Source organism: Dermacentor variabilis, chromosome 5 (assembly GCF_050947875.1).
Source record: "Dermacentor variabilis isolate Ectoservices chromosome 5, ASM5094787v1, whole genome shotgun sequence".
NCBI lineage: Eukaryota > Metazoa > Arthropoda > Arachnida > Ixodida > Ixodidae > Dermacentor > Dermacentor variabilis.
Genome location: NC_134572.1, coordinates 15,511,744 through 15,529,381, shown reverse-complemented (window position 1 = coordinate 15,529,381; position 17,638 = coordinate 15,511,744). Strand labels below are relative to the sequence as shown.

Here is a 17,638-nt window from a genome sequence, read left to right as displayed (position 1 = left end):
TGAACAATTGAGAAACAAAGTCTCACTCTTCGACTGTCTCAATGACTGTTAGAGCCCAGACTCGTTTTAACGTACATAGTACGGAGGCTCACTGATCTATCAGCAATCCTGATTTCAGCCAAGTCTGAGGGACAGCATGTCGTCCCGATTTTTATAGCCCAATTACACAAAGAAAAAAAAGGCGGTAGGGCCGTTGGCCCGTCCCACAGGTTCAGTTGCCAATCAGAGTCAAGCGTTTGTTAAGCCACAACCCACAGGGATGGGCTTACTCTTCAAAATAAACATATTGGAAAACAAAGCTCTTTTCCTTCTTCCCTAAAACTCCGATGCCCTCTCATTTCTTCGTAGTTAGTGACGGGCTCAGCAAAACACGCCAGGCCCGAACAAGTTATCGCTAGGTCGCCTCAAATCCCAAGGGCGTCTCTGGGCCGCAACTGTCTCGGAAGCAGGGGCATCGATACCACGTAGTGCGGCCGTACTCAAAGTTTGTCCGCGTGGGAGACTGATGGACCTCCTTGTCCTTCAAACTTATTGTCTACAAGACAAAGTTTTCCGAGTGCGTGTTTCCAAGACGCCGTCGTCCGAATGCACTCTTTACGTGTGCACCGCATTCCTACAGCGTGCACTGTAAGCTGGCCTTCGACACCACACAGGCAGTCGCACCCAACAACAAGGCTGGCGATTGCGTTCCGGACGCGTAGAAGATTAGGTCCATGCTCACTGCATGCGGCACGGGGTCAGAGTTGCTAAGCCCTTCTTAACCTCGGCGGCGCCTCCAATTAGTCAGGCACTCGGGAGCCAGACCCACAATACCTTGTACAGCGGTCCCTTTCAAGGCTGGTCTGTGTGGACTCGTGTGACCGTCGGCGGACTGCCAACACCGTGCGCACAATACCGACTTCCCGGAATCGGCACTCGCCCTCCTTGCGCCTGCCGCGACGCGTCACCCAACACCACGCGGTGCCTGTGACCCCACATAACACAGAAACTGTCGCCCGGCTGACATGGGGGGAAGTGAACCCCCTCTCTATACACAAAGCACGTGGCCGATTCGTGACACTTAAGAACACGAACAATCAGAGCGACCTTACACAAGTGTTATGTACAGTAATAGATAGTGTAGAAAAGGGTGCAGAACTTATGCAAGGTAAACAAAAGACCAACGACGTAAATTTTTTTGTAATAATATTCGTCCCGTATAAAAAGTCGGGTGCGCGCTGTATGCTGTATGGAAGTGGTTTAATCACGCACGACTTAATGTGACTTGGGCAAATTAGCTTATAGCTAATTGGGGAAAGTGCAGCGCAATACTAACAGGGACAACAAACAAGCAGCATACCCGATGGGTGCTGGGTGTCCGTTGTTCCTGTCACAGTACACACGCACGGTCAACGCTCGTCCTACATGCACGGTGCGTGTGTTCTTTATTTCTGCCACTTTTGCGCTGCGTTCGTAACAGTTGGTTTAATGATATCGTCGTGATGCAGAGACCGTACTATCAGTTTTCGAAAAAAACTGGCGCCGATTTCATCCAGAGGGTTGGGTATAGTCAGAAACGATGAAAAACACCTGCTATGTGCGCTTCGGACACTGTAAGTTGACATATTTATGGGATTCACCACCAACCGATGGCCGTGTGATGTTACACATTAATCTATGCGTTAAGGCCTAGAAAACTGGTTTCACCAGAGGCACGAGGAGACGATCACTTTTTCCACGTACAGGGCCGGCGACTTGAAGGAGAAACACCCCGTTAGTAATTAAGAACAGCCGATAATGAAATTCAGGAAACTATTATTTCCTTTGTATACATCCGGCTAATAGCCGATGCAACCAGAACATCCCCTAACGTTGTAAACACAACTGATTTATTACTCATAACTAATCCAGGTTTCGTATTCAATATTGCGCATATGCCAGGAATCAGTGATCTTGTTTTAATTAACGTTTATAGAAACAGGCTACATTCTGAAACAGACAAGATGTGCATATTTATACTAGACTATAAAATAGCTAATTTTCAAGCAATGAATAGTGAACTAGCCATATTTCTTGACGGTTTCTTTCTATAGATTTCGATAACTGGTCTGTTGAAGAGAACTGGGACCTGTTTAAATCCAAGGTGCCCCAGCTAACAGATAAATACATTCCAAAGCGGATAATCTCCACAAACCCACGAGTTCTTTGGTATAATCCTTATTTAAGCGTTTATCGACCAGGAAGAAGCTTTTTTACCGTTCAGGTTAGACTTTCGAAGACCAACTTCAGGTGGGCTGCGTATCAGTCAGCTTCCGTGGCTTACGTACAAGCACTTAAATCTGATTCATGTCAACAATTCAGCCATCTGTGCTGAAGGACGATGTTAGAAATTTTTGGCGCCTCCTAAATTTTTTGCAAGATTTTTTCATTGGACTTCAGAAACAGGAAGGTTGCCGTATTCCTAACAATCTCTGTGCTACAATATTAAAGAACGTGTTTATTGGAAAATTATGCCCTGCTTCAAATGTACAGCTACCTGATTTGCACCATATTGATGTTCCATTTATGTATCTCATTATTATTAATGTATCTGTGGTTGCTAAGCTAATTGATTCATTACAAAAAAGTTAATCTTCTCATTATGATCTTGCCAGTATTAAATTTCTGAAGAGCTCTTCAGCTTGTACCGCTCCATTTCGCTTGTTAGAACGTGCTGTAAACTACTTGAACATGCATATATTATTCAAAGCTTTAATTAGCTTTTGGAAGGCAATTCATTTTTCCCATCGGAACAGCACGGCTTCCAAAAAATGTACTTGTGAAACTGAGCTTGTGTAATTCCCTCATAAGTTACATCCTGTTCTTGAAGAATCATCCTGCGTGGATTGCATCTTAGATTTTTAGAAGGCGTTCGACAAGATGTAGCATCGGCTGTTACGTCATGTTTCCTTTTCGACTGTTGGTAATTTGTTACTGCTAATTGTCACATCTCCTCGTTTACTAATGCGCATTCCAGCTTTCCACAAAGATCCATCCCTAGAGCTCATATATTCTTAATTTGCGCTAACGACTTTCCTTTCGTTGTGTCGTCAGAATTCATTCTCTTCGCCGACGATTCGTGAAATATCTCGCGTGAAAAAATATTTCGTGAAATAATAGTGACAGTGACATTAACCGTCTTCAACCAGACATTGCTGCTGTATCTAACTAGTGCAAAATTCGACTAATAACTAAATGATAACTGCAAGGTTATGCGTGTCGTCTGAAACACTAACATTCCAGCAGTTTATCTTTTGAAAATCATTACTTTAGAACCCGTCACTCATTATAAGCACTTACAGGTGCTCATATATCATGTAGTTCAAATTGGACGACGTACACTGAGAGAGAGAGAGAGAGAGAGAGAGAGAGAGAGAGAGAGAGAGAGAGAGAAACGGTTATTAAACGAAACAGTGTCCCGAGCGAGGCCGGGTATCACCCTAAGGTGGGAAGGCTCCTTAGTCCAGGAACCCTCTGGCTTCGACTGCCCTCTTGGCCCTGGCGACGAGTTGTCGTTGGTCTTCCAGGTCCCCGAGGGTTGGCCTCCCACGTTTCGAATAGGTCGTTTGCTTCTATTGCTCGTTTTGCGTGCGTTTCTGGTTGCATTTCTCTGCCTTCGTGCCACGGGCATTCCAGGAGCAAGTGTGCCAGAGGGTCGGGTACGTTGCAAAGTGGGCAGAGGTAGCCGCGGAGCGTGGGGTAGAGGCGATGCATTATCGTTCCGTGCGTGTACGTATTACCAGAGTCCTTCCATCTTAATACCAGAGGCCTGCATCTTAATACCAATATTACCAGAGGCCTGCATGTTAATACCAGAGTCCTTCCAAACATGGAAGGACTCTGGTATTACTTTGCAGGCGTCTAAGGATCAGGCTTTTTTCTCTGTCGAGTTTAGGGTGCGGTGGAGGGTACACTCGACGCTCGAGCCTGTGACGTTGCAATATGGCCGAATAGTTGGTGGGTACGGCCTCCGCCTCTTCTGTCACGGGTCCGAGAGCGCGTGGGGAGAGGGGAGCCCGGCTGACGTGCTCGCGGGCAGCGGCGTGGGCCGCTTCGTTCCCCTCTAGTCCCTCGTGTCCGGGTACCCACTTTACCCAGGTGTACGGGAGCGGAGTGCTTCGTCTTTTAGTATCTTTTAGAGTGCGTCGGCCGAGATGCGACTCCTCAAGAAGTTTCTGCAGGTGGCCTGAGAGTCAGTGAATATAACCACTGAGTCTGTGCATGTAGTGGTGGCGAGGGCGATTGTCGCTTCTTCAGCTGTTTCCGGGTTGCGTGCCTCGATGGTTGCCGACGCGAGCTCGGAGCCTTGGGAGTCTACGACGCTCAGAGCGTACGCGTTTCGATGCGGATACTTGGCCGCGTCGGTATAGCGGGCATTCGGGTCATGCTTGAAACTTCGTTTGATGGCGTTGGCTCTAGCCTGTCTTCTACCCTTGTGATATATGGGATGCATGTTGCGCGGGACACGTGCGATGCAAATGCACTCTCGAACGTCCGGTGGTATTCGCTCTTTCTTGTCCGTGTCTGCGACATACGTCTCGCTGTAGTTTAGGTGTCGGAGTACTGATCTCCCTGTGAAAACAATATTAAATATGCTAATCGTATGCTGGGTTACTCCCGTCGCAACTTTCCTGCCACTCCATCTTCATTAAAACTATTATTTCACGAAACCTTAATACAGCAAAATCTTGAATATGCCTCTTCAGTGAGGGATACTGTGTATGATAAAATATTCACTACCCAGAAACTTGTGCAGAGTAAATCGACTCGTTTGATCCTCTCTAGCTGCAATCGCGAGTCACAACAGCTACGAAAGCCAGCGTTCCACTCGCGCCTAATCAGCAGCTCATGGAAATTTCTGCCACATGAATTTATTTCATAAAAATATACCACCGTACCGCTCTTCACGACAAATTTATCCTATCGTCGCAGGGCACGTCGCATCGCACTGATCACCGTCATGAGGCAGGCATTATATTCTGTAAAACAAAAACATTTTCTGGTTCTTTTCTACCACGCAGAGCAGTTGAGTGGAGGAAGTGTCTTCCACTGTTTTTAAGGGTTTCCTGTATTTGGTTCTATTTGCTATTGTTTGTATTTTTACCCACTCCCCGTTGAAATGCTTCTGACCTCGAGGGTCAAAAAAGAATAAATAAATAAATAAATAAATAAATAAATAAATAAATAAGGCACATTTCCTCCGTGAATTAGAAGAAATATTAAGTTATACCTGCTTGAATACAAGTTATGCGTTTCCTCAGAAGTGGAAGATCCTGTACATGGAGGTACTGGAATCAGCATTTACACGGAGTGTTGAAAAAAATAGTTTTTTCCGTTGGGAACATAACACTCGGTAACAGGAACAGACTTGAAAAGTGATTAGTCCTGAGCTTTTTTTTTGTTCTTACGATTGTTGTTTTTCTGTTCTAAAATTACGCGCTCTGTTAAGTGAATTTTTGGAACGTAGTGAAGAGGAGGAGACTGAAACAAGTAGCACAAGGGAATTCTTATAGGTATGAGGCGCGAGCGCAGATCACGAGCTGTTGGCGCCGGGACCGGTGTTCTGTTGATGCTGTGCTGGTTTTTCGCCTATACCCCTTCCCCTCAATAAATCCACTATCAAAGTGGTGGAGGTGCGAAGTGCCCTTGAAGCCTATAGAACTCGGAAGCCGGGCATTGTCCACTGACCCGACAATGCCTGAAGAAGCCACCCAGTGAGGTACGGCCAAACCTCCGTCGGTCATCGTGCCCAGCGTGCTGTGCCAACGCCATCCCGCTTTCTTAGGCGGCACCGATGATCAAGACGTAGAAGATTGGCTGCCGGAGTTTGAAAAGGTGAGCGCTCACAAGTGGGACAACACTACGAGACTGCACAATGTCCTCTTCTACCTTACAGACGTCGCAAACCCTTGGCTTCGAGTTTGACTTTATCACTTGGACAGCTTTCAAGATAAGCTTTGCAGAAGTGCTCGGTCACCCCACAGTGCGCAAGCTCCGCGCCGAACAGCGCCTACGTGGGCGTGCGCATACCCGCCGTGGTTGCTCAGTGGCTATGGTGTTGGGCTGCTGAGCACGAGGTCGCGGGATCGAATCCCGGCCACGGCTGCCGCATTTCGATGGGGGCGAAATGCGAAAACACCCGTGTACTTAGATTTAGGTGCACGTTAAAGAACCCCAGGTGGTCGAAATTTCCGGAGTCCCCTACTACGGCGTGCCTCATAATCAGATAGTGGTTTTGGCACGTAAAGCCCCATAATTTAATTTAATTTGGGCGTGCGCATCTGCAGGGCGAGAGTGTTACTGATTGCATGGAAGTCGTCATTGACTTGCAAAAGCGCGTTACTCTCGCCATGGCTGAACAAGACAAAGCCAAGCACATAATGAAAGCCATAAACGACGACGTCTGTAAGGACCCGCGAACCATACCTGAGCTTGTTAACCTGTGTCACAGCTTCCACAAACTACGCAAACAACGCCTCTTAGGTCGGCCGCAGACAACAATAGACAACAATACAGGCCTTCCTCCTCACAGTGCCGTCATTGTCCGGGGCCTCCACAATGCCTCAAGTGAACGCACCGACTTGCATCCGACCTCGCGCCCTCAGATTTCTTTGAACGTTCCATGGGTCTCGATCCGGCTAACGTGCGCGGCTTCTTGTTTTTCTGCCCAAGTGTCGCACTTCGTTCGACTTCACGCAAGCGTCATTAGGCCGAACTAGCGCAGTTGCTCACACAGTTTACACTGGAACGCACGCCTCTTTGCAACAGCGCCCCTGCAATGTGTCACCTGCGAAGCGTCGTGTAATTACGGAGCAAGTTGATGACATGCGTCAGCGCGGAGTCATCAAGCCTTCTTGCAGCCCTTGGCCTTCACCTGTTGGATTAGTTGAGAAGAAATACGGCTCGATTAGATTCTGCGCGGACTACCGTAGCCTAAACAAAATTACTTGAAATACATCTATTCTCTTCTCCGAATAGACGACGCCCTCGGTTGCCTCCACAGGACCGAATTCCTTTTCTTCCTTAGACTTGCGCTCGGGCCAAAGGCGTATTGTGATCTTCCAAATACAGCATTCGTCACTGGATGGCCTGTCATGCAGTTCTGGCTTTGTAATGCGCTCGCAACATTCGAGCGAATGACGGACGAATCAGCACGATGTCGTGGTGTTCTTCCCCGATTTCAGTACACATCTCGCCCGTTTACGCAAGATTCTCCCCTGGCTTACAAACGCACGCCTTCAACATAACACTTCGGGGCCCGGCTCACTGGCTCACCATATTTGGTCACATCGTCTCAAAAGATTACAAACTGACAAACTCCGTACTATTCTCGAGTTCCAGAATCCGTCAAAAAACTTCGGAGCTTTGTGCGCTTGTGCTCATATTTTCATCGCTTTGTCCGAAATTTCGCTTCCATCATGGCACAGCTGACAAAGCTACTGGCTGGCCCTATCGACCTCTCTCACTGGAAATAAGTCCGCGACGAAGCCTTTGCGACATTGCGCCGTCTACTGACTTCGCCGCCCGTGCTACGCTATTACGACCCGACTGCGCCAACATGCGGACGCCAGCGGTGTCGGTCTTGGTGCAGTTCTCAAGCAACGCGAGCCCGGCTTCCCTCAGCATGTTGTTATGCGAGCCGCACCCTGACCAAGGCTGAAGCGAATTACTGGGTCACCGAAAAAGGGTGTCTCGAAATTGTGTGGGCGTTATGCAAATTTCGTCCATATTTGTACGGCCGGACTTTCAACGTATACAGATCATCACGCACGCTTTGGTTGGCTTCACTTAAGTATCCATCTGGTCGTCTCCGTCGATGGGTTCCTCGTTTACATGAATTCCACGTTCGCGTTGTTTGCCAATCCGGGCTCAAGCACTCTGACGCGCATGCGCTCTCTCCAACAACAAATCGCCCTCCACGTCCGACTTACCTCTGGCTATACTCTCACTGTCACAGACATGCCTTCAGAACAGCAAAAATACCACCGGATCGCATCCCTCCCCAAAGCTCTCTCCGACTCTTCAACCGCTGCACAACAGCGTGCCTTTCGCTGCCACGCCATGTATTTCGCAATACGAGATGCACTCTCATACCACCTCAACTATCAGGCTGATGGACGAAAGTGGCTGTTGGTCACACCCAGCCACTTGCGATTTGATGTGGTGAGCGTACTGTGCGCGCACCATGCTTATGGCTGATTTTGTGTCCTAAAATCACGGAGCCCACTATGCCGGTTTGCTGAAATGTCGACGCAAGATTATGTTTAACGTCGTTGGTATTGTCTTTGTCCTTGCAACAAAACATGTAAGCACAATGCAACGCAGTGTACCACTGCGGTGTGTAATGCCGGTAACATAGATAAAATGATAAAATTTTCGATATTTCGTGAGGGTTGCTGCCGTCATGAACTCTAACATACTAAATGCAGGTATTTCTGACGTTATTTCTTCGTGTTCAGCTTCGGTGCTGCTGTAGAAAGCAAGAAATCAAGAGAAAAAATATTTTCGCGAAATGCTTCGCGCTGATAAAGAGCGAATACGCAAAAATCATCAAGGAACTGACCTAATAAAAGAAATCAAACGCGGAAAAAACTGGGCAATCTAGTAAGTGGCCTTAACAACCATGTGGAAAAATATAATAAAATGTTCATATTCTGTTGGCGATAGGTCAGTGTCATAGTCTTGCCTGTATATTTGTATCATAGCGAAAGCAGCCCTTACCGTGGAAAAGGTGACGAGGCAAAGTGAGACTTCCAGAGCGGGCTGACTGCTATTCCATGACTTATAAGCTTTCTGCCCTGTCGTCACTGTCGTATAGCTCCCTTACGCATCAAGTTTATTAGGCAAAGTACTTGTGTCGGTTACGGCTTCAACGGGCCGTCCACAGCAGTTCAAATTTGTTCCCGACACGGTAATGGAATAATAAAATATCAGTGTTCATCGTTAACAGCCAGCGTATTAAAACCTGATAACATTATCTGCGCGGGCATGTACGAGCCATAGTGTGGTGCCACTGCACAAGCCCTGACTGCGACGCTGACTGCGCTGACACAAGCACGCTGACTGCGACGTCATACACCACACGCCCGAGCATGCGTTCATTTGCTCGAGTACGGACGTCGTCGGTTTGGCAACGTGTGCTCTTTCGCCTTATATTTGGGCGAACCAAATATGGATGATGATTGCGAATAAGCCACGGAAGCGGAAGGACACCGAGAGAGTTTTGAACGACTTATGCAATCTGCTTACATTGAGTATACTTCCTTTGCGATGGCTTACTGAAACCGTGACTCGAAAAAGGAACACGGATATCGTCAAACTGTCACGGAGCTATAGCTCTGCAGTTTCATCACAGACTCATACGCTTCAAGAGAAATGCGCGCCCATTTTCGCTAATCCTGCGTGCCTATCTTTTCTGTAAAGCTGCGCGCCCAGCACATTCAGGGCGCGAACGGCGCACCCGTATTAACGTAACGCATCTTTTTTTTTTTTTTGACACAACGGTAGGTAGCCAGCACAGTGTGTTCAAGAAAGAGCAGGCAAGACAGGTGACGATAACTGTTTCGGGGCAACACACTGTAAACGAAAATAAACCCACCTGGTAGTTTTTAACAGGTGCACAAGACCCAAAGAGTGCGAATGTATTTCTAAGCGTGTACTCGAAGCCTCCTCAACCCAAACATGTGCAGTTTCTTTGTGAGAAGCAGCGGTGAATTTGCTTTGTAATTTTCCGCTTACAATAAGGCGCATGACAGCTTTTCTTTTGATGAGATGCTATGACTTACGTCTCGTCTTCCATGCCGATCTCAAGGGCCGACTTGAACTGTTGGGTTGTGGTCGGCTCGTGCTTTATAAGCAGTTCTTTCGAAGACCACGAGAAAGGGTTCACTTCGAGTCTGTCATCCTCGTCGGCGGTAGCACGTATCGTACGGGCTGCGCAGGTGTTCCGCGCTGGTCCCCGCCGAGGGGCGCCCCACGCGAAGTCGAAAAACTTCAGTGCGGCGTCCTTGGTGCCGTACGAGTCCTGCGCCGCAGCGGGTTTCCCTTGGCGAAGAACTTTCGACGCTCTGGCAGAGCACATGCTGCCGGGCGTTTCGCGTTTGGTTGTCGAAAATATAAAATAATAAATTATCAGTTATCGGTTACCCACGATGTGTCAGTCACTCATGATGGGGTTGTAAGGAACCCATAGGGCTTTGCAGCAAATGTTAACGCTGGAAAACAAGCTACTCTCACAACAGGAAAATAATTTGTCGATTAGCTGTTTATCAGCTAAGAAGTGAGAATCTGTTGCCGGAACTACTTCACTGATACAATGGATAAACAAAATTTGTGTGCGTTTGTTGCAGTACTTAAAGAGTTTGCACTAAAGCAACGCTCATAAAGGGAAACATTAGTGGCGCCAAGTGTCCGAAGCATCACTTTGACATAAAAAGTCGCAAAATAACGTAAATATAAGACCGGAAGGACGTCACTAATGAAAGTACGGTGCAAACATTCATGATTCAACATGCACTTATTGGTAAGTTGTAGCCAACCAACTGTGACTGAAAAGAGGGTAATTAGGTCCCATTTCAACATATAGAACAAGCTGCATTTCTGACAATGCTTATTATTTTTTTAAACAATAGGTCCCAGATGCTGCGTTTTCTGCCATTCTGTCGGCGCTATACGTGTGGGAGTATATATATATATATATATATATATATATATATATATATATATATATATATATATATATAAGAGTAGGCTGGAAGATTGGCGGGAGCAAGCGTGGTAGGTCTGTCAGGCTGTGAAGAAACTTGAGAGTCCTGTAATTTTTTTTTAATGTTGGTACTAAACTGAAATGTTTGTTACAGCTTTGCGTCGCGACGAGGTCACCTATTCCCGCGACTTCCACCCTCCCTTCCGCACCGAGCTTGCGACGCGCATAGGGATCTAAAATCCCTGAGAACCATGGAAGCTATATGGTATTCCCCTTTTGTTGTAAAAGATAAACTGCAGGCTGGTCTGTGTACGACAGTGGCTATAGCGGGAATAGAGTTTTGCTGAGCATGCGACTTCCATATTTTTGCACATCGTCCACTGGTGGCTATGTATACCACTTGTTGCAGTGATAACGTTGCGAATCGTTGTCATGCATGCACATTTGCGCTCACCTTCGGCACAATATGAAGGGGTTGGTACCAGCCGTGCTCCGAGGATGTCTGGTCGCCGAGCGACGCCCCGTCCTTCACCTCGAGGGCTGATTCAGGTCCGCTTAGTTCGTTCTGTTCCTGAGAGTGAAAAAGAAACCGAGGGCAAATATTATGTGTAGCAAAGGACCATTACCCAAAAATTAATATTTCATTAACAGCGCATTGTCTTTCGCATACCATCGCATCGCAATACTCGTTTATTTATGCACGTGAGCGTACTATCCCGGCAGTGGTACCTTGGGAGTGTCCGATGCATGAACACACAGTTAAGACGTTTCAATGCTTACTTGGCAATGGCCTTTATCTGATGTGCGTGAGTCCAGCCGCACATCAATATCCTCAAGCTCAGTGATACTACGAGTACATATTGACCTGGCTTTGCGTGGTCTCTGTTACGGTAGGTCTTCGTGGCACTCTTCCCGCTGGCATATCACAAACGGACCCTTATGTGAAATGCGAGCTAGGGGTTCCTTAGCGGCATCGATCCAGGCTCTCACATGGTCGGTGATGATGGCTTCGTCGGAAGGTGCTGTCTCGTAGTGGGTGCCCCCCGTTCTCCTGTCGTCCTCGCAGGGCACGGAGCTCGTCATCACGCCCACGCTCCGCCTGTCTGTCCTGCACAAAGATTAAAAAGTGCACAGAAAGCCCAGGACTCCACTTACGTTAAGGGCACTGTCTTTCGGACACACCGTCAGCCGTCCAACATGTAGCCCAGTCCATAAAGCATTCTCGTGTTACGTATAGCAGTTGTATAAAAGCATCCTACACTGACCAGATGGCACTGCGATTCTTTCATTTATCATTCTAGTGTTGCCGAAACCAGCCGCTGTACAAGGCTGAGAAGGAAATGAAATGGCAGCCCAAATGCCAAGAGACACGCCCCTGCATCATCGCTCGTGTACGAGCACTGCGTACTCACCGAGCTTTGCTCTATTCAAAACCTAAATTTTTGCGCTGCCGCCTAATATATAGCGGCGCGACCATGCGCTGGTATCGCATCACGCACGGAGTAGCCAGGGTATAATGTAGTATGACTGTTAGGCATAATTAGTCCAAGGTTATCATCGTCACTGCTAAACCAATATCCTACCCCATCGTTCAAGCATAGTATAGTAGTTCTCATAAGATGACACACGTTTGGAGAGCGCGCTTTTCAATATTACTGCTATAGTAGTGCTTTCACGCATGTTCCTTGATTCAACGTGAACCTCGTTATAGCAGAACACACGTCACGAATCGAGTATCGCATTAGCATATACGGTTTTTTTTCTGAATAGCACAAACTGGTGTCAACACAGTTTTTTCTAGGCGCTCTTTTCGTTCCATGCCCGGCCTTTGTCCTCATTGATTCAGCAGCTCTACAATGTGTAGAGCTGTTTTCTCTGGTCAACCATGCTGTTATAATGCAAATAGTGCCCCAAAATTGAGCACGTTACTGGTGTAAAGTGTACGAAATTGAAGTTTTGTTTAAATTAACTATTAGTGGAGTCTAATCAACGTTGCCTTTTCTGCACTAAATTTTCGACAGGATCCTGAGTGTTCGGAAGCAAATTATTGTCAAGTAATGTAACCGAAATAATATAACCAAATATAACAAGTAACAATTAAGCAAATAACGGCCTTTAGGTGCTTCCTCTTCTTCTAAGGCTTATTTTGATACCGGAAGAGACGGTGAAATAATTGGCTTCGTTGTAAGAATATAAGAAATGTGATAAGAGCTTTATTTAATTGTTTCTTCGAGTTAGGGGTTTCCACTGAGCTAGTCTGCGCATAACTGGTCAATGTGTGCTTCAATAAAAGTGCCCTTGTAGCCTGATTACAGCTTGCCCTACCCTAAGTTAATGCAAGCTCGATGGAATAACGATTGCAGTTCCTTTCGACAATACATATCGTTCTTTCGCGGACGTTATCGTTGACGAGTGTTTCACAGTATTTTCAGTTCAACAGTTTTAATTCAATTGAATTATAGACACGTTAGTGGGCCGCATGCGCAGAACATAACAACTCTCACGTGGGTTGCGCAAAGCGGAACTCGACTTCCGTTGCCACAGTTCTTGTGGTTGTTGCTGTAACCTGGACATCATGAGAAAACGAAAAAGCAAAAAAAGAAAAACATTTTTATGGACAAGCTCCACTTTTGTAACGCTTAAACGTCATTAATGAAAAGTAATAGCAAGTACTCTTAGTATGAAGTTACGCCTACAACCACAGGAACATAACTGCTCGTGTCGAAGTAGCGCTATGTGCTACAGCACTCGTCAAACGTCGTGAATAGAAACAAAGCTTGCATATCTATTCTTTAAAGAACTTCTACGGCTTTATGTGCTGAAACCACGATTTTTTTATGGGGCACGCCGTAGTGAGGGACTCCGGATTCATTAACCTGCACCCAATGCGTGGTACCCGGGCGTTCTTACTTCTCGCCCCCGTCGGAATGAGGCAGCCGCTGGCGAGGTCGAACACGCGGCCTCTTTTTTAGCAGCACAATTAACGCTATGCCCGCTGAGCTACCGCGGCAGGTCGCTGTGCTTTTAGCATCGTTGCATGCTGCATGGCGAGCAACGTGCCAGACATACAGTTATACGGCCAAATCAGGGCACCAGTGCGCTGACAATAGCTCGTGGTGCACAAATCGTGGTTCGTGGTCGTTAAGAGGTGTTGGCGTCCGCTGCGCATAAAGCACAAACAATTCTCCGTTGGCCTATTGCGAAGCATATCGTGGGCCAGTAAAGAGAGCTTCGAAAAAAGGTCACGCCGAGATTTCCGTACGGCAAGAACGATGCCGGAACACTCGCGCGGCGCACTCGGCCATGAATATCCTTTTGTCGGCTCAAAATATCAAAAATGAAACCGATTGCGGTCGCCGAAACACAGCAAGAAACTTGAATGGAAAATATCGGCACGGACTGGTTGCTGTGCTGTGCCTCGGCTCTTGTCCTCCTGGTACGACGACATCCGACACAGCATGTCAAGCGAGGACGACGACGGCTGCAGTGGCGGCTGCTTGTCCTGCATGCTGCTGAAGGACACAGTGCTCTGCACGTTCGTATTGCTTGGAGGCGCGGGCGGCGGCGGAGGCTTGCTTGGAGGCGGGGGCGGCGGCGGAGGCTCGTAGCAAGTTGGCAGGCTGTAGCTGACCCAGCTCCCCGAGGGAGATGAGTAGGTGACATTTAACGCGGAAGGCACCGGGACGACACGCCGGCAGACGGGCGCCCTGCGGGTATTGGAGAGGGCAAACGTGCGTATACAAGAAACTTTGAATCGAACAGTGATCGCCAACATAACTTCGGCTGCATAGACCGCTTCACACAAGTTGTCGCTGCCGTGACCAGCGATGCTACAGCCATAAACCCGCAGTTTTGTACATGGTTGATACGAATCTTGTTAATGAAGGCGAGTGAGTTTAATTACAGGCGAGTTTAGAAAGTATGGACAAAGACACGCCGGTTGCATGAGGTGCTCTGGTGCGTGACGTGAACTCGGATGACATTAGACACACGTTAAAGTTGAATTTCACTAACGCTGCCCCGATCGAACATGCCGTGCAACAGAAAAATGGAGGGAGCTAAACGCAAATGGTCACTCACTGTATTCACTAATTTGCGCATAACATCAAATTGCCTAAGCTGTTCTTGATCGCTTTCGCATTGCGCCTTTGTGGAAATGCGGTCGCCGTGGCTGGGGGTCGAGTCTGCGCGCTCGTTCTCGGTTAAGGAATGCCAGGGACTGAGAGCCACTATGGTTGAGTAAATGTATAAGCAGATGCCTGTGAAGCGAAATGGAAAGATAACTAAAAGGTGGTAAGTGAAATTCTCGTTAAGCGGTACTAAACATTAGATGAAAATTTAAAGGGGTTGCCTTGAGGCCGACTATAAGCATGTTTCGTTCGCACCCCATGCTCCGTGCGCGCATCAGTTCAGCCGAGCATTGGGCGAAAGCGAAGTTTGTGCTCGTAGACGCCGTTCTCTTCTGCGCACTGTGCATTCCCGTACTGCCTTATTCGGTGCCGATGCTGGCCTCTGGACATCTCACCACAGCTCACAGTAATATTTAATATCTGATATGCAAAAGGCTCAGGCACACTCCCCGCATTTATGTGCGAGAGCCTCTGCAGTCTTGATGAATTATGGTTTCCAGGAATTCGCGTAAGAAACGAGGCTTGTAAACCCTTGCTGATATCTGTGTCCAGCCGTGGCATTAATGTGCCGTGCTTAAAAAAAAATTGAGGGGCGGGGGCAGGATTTGTGGTTCCACTCAGCACACAGGTAAATTTGTTTTGGCTGCGACGCATGATTTATTAACTGCAGTTCTTCCCATGGTATTTAGAGCGGCTATACTGCCACACGAGATGCGCTGGTTAACGGCTCTGTTCTCTACTAAATTATGCAATGAAACAACAAATGCTGCCTAAGTATTCTCACTCCGACAAACATGTATCGCCAAGCCCACCACTCCTTTAAAAAGGCTACTAGCTTTCTTGAACCACTCGGTTATTCGCTTACATTCACGACAATGATCCCTGTCAATGGTTTCTGCACATATATTTTTCTAGGGTCTACCTTTCGTCAACGCCAATTTCACGCTGATTTTTACTATGGAGTGACTTTGTATCGCGAATTATAAATGACGTCGAACGCTGCCTAATCAACTCTCATTGATTATTACTTACGTGAATTCATCCGTGACTTGAGTCACGAAAGATTCAAATGTAGGCTCCACAAAATGCCTGTGAAACAAAAGAAAATTATGAACACGGAGTTTAATAACATGTAGCTTTAATGCTCAGTGCAAAATAGGCCAGACAGAGCGTCATACAGACGATTATCGCTCTTTACTTACTCGTCTAGGCGAACGCGCTGTCTTTGCATTTATGGAAGGCTCTGTCACATCCAGTTCACGAAAATAAAATCAAACTTGAAGTGTTCATTGGGTATTTCTGCATAGCCACATGTTCCTATCACACCACCGTGCACCACTGTAAGGAATGTATCTCTATTACAGGGTGAATAAATCAAAGCATTGCTAGGAATAATTTATCCCCTTCTGGTAGCCAAATTCAGTCGTCTTTACATTTTTTTCTGACACAACTGAGACATCAGCCAGAAATACCCCACTTTTCTATGAGTTCTGAATACCTGCTTCATCAGACACTTCACTGATGAGCCCGCAGCTAAAGCGGATAAATTGCACAATCATTTGCTGCACCTTGATTGAGTGAAATATGCTTGCCCCCCACTGACTGAGTACACTTCTTTATACGGTTTGATTTTGCTGCGAACCTAGAGTTACTGTATATTGCTGCCATATATATATATATATATATATATATATATATATATATATATATATATAGTAATTCTAGACAGACCTTTCCTGCCGCGACCTCTTGAGGCCTGCACTTGAGTCGTAGCCCACTGGTTAACACGTCTTTCGGTTGACCAGCGCACTGTGTCTTGGTATGGAATACCGTTTCGACCAGCTGGCAAAATCTTAACTTTTTAAATATTCATTGAATAGCCAGTGCCTAATTTATTTATTTGATATACCCTCGGGGCCGAAGCATTAGAGAGGGAAGTGGGAAACAAGAAATACAAAGGGAGAAATAGATAGAATGAAAGCAGCATGTGAAACAACAAATCAATGCATGGCTACTATAAAAGTAGCAGGTACAAAAATTGTATTTATAATACAAGTTAGCTATAACCAAATTAAGAATGAAACGTAACAAAATAAAGCAAAATTAAACATCTAACATAAACATAGCATGTACAAGATGGGCTCCATATATGCAATATTAGCTATAGGGTTTTTAAAGAGTTCATGATTTAGAATTGTAGCAACATTTTCGGGAAAGTTATTGCACTCGTCAGATGTGGGTGGGAGAAATGACCGTGAAAAGGAATTAGTTCTGAAAGGAGGTGCGCCGACTTTGTTAGCATGGTCTAAATCTTCGGGATATGTATTGCGCTGACTGAAGCAGTTCTTTGTGTAATTCTGGGTGATGAAAGATTTTATGAAAAAGACAGAGACGAAGTTGTTTGCAACGTGATGCGAGAGACGATAATCTCAAACTTGATTTCATGGCGATCATGCTTGCAGTTCTATTATAATTAGACAGGATAAAACGGACTGCGTTATTCTGGACCATTTCAAGAGAATGAATAATGTTTTCATGACCTGGATCCCAAACAGGCGCGGCGTATTCCAACTTTGGACGTAGATTGCGATGAAAGAAGCCCAAAGTTCTGTTAGCGTTGCTTACGACGTAAGCACAGTTCAGGCAATGTTGTTGTTAATACGTACACCAAAGTATTTGTAGCTAGACACAGGGTCTAGGGGAACGTCGTTCAGAAAGTAAGTGTGTGGCGCTTGATTGCTTCGTGATACATGCATGCATTTACACTTGTTCATGTTCAGTTCCA

The 17,638-nt window shown here is 46.5% G+C and overlaps 1 protein-coding gene across 1 annotated transcript in view; it reads right to left on the bottom strand.

Moving 5' to 3' along the window:
• Positions 1-15,113, bottom strand: part of LOC142582141 (neprilysin-1-like) — a 33,571-nt gene extending 18,458 nt beyond the window's left edge. Inside the window, exons 1-6 of the mRNA XM_075691536.1 lie at positions 15,109-15,113; positions 14,124-14,430; positions 13,228-13,289; positions 11,714-11,831; positions 11,178-11,294; positions 9,804-10,042 (exon numbers count right to left, since the gene is read on the bottom strand). Of these exons, the coding sequence (XP_075547651.1) occupies positions 9,804-10,042; positions 11,178-11,294; positions 11,714-11,831; positions 13,228-13,289; positions 14,124-14,430; positions 15,109-15,113 (848 nt within the window). The remainder of the gene's footprint in view (positions 1-9,803; positions 10,043-11,177; positions 11,295-11,713; positions 11,832-13,227; positions 13,290-14,123; positions 14,431-15,108) is intronic.
• Positions 15,114-17,638: the final 2,525 nt, after the last annotated feature.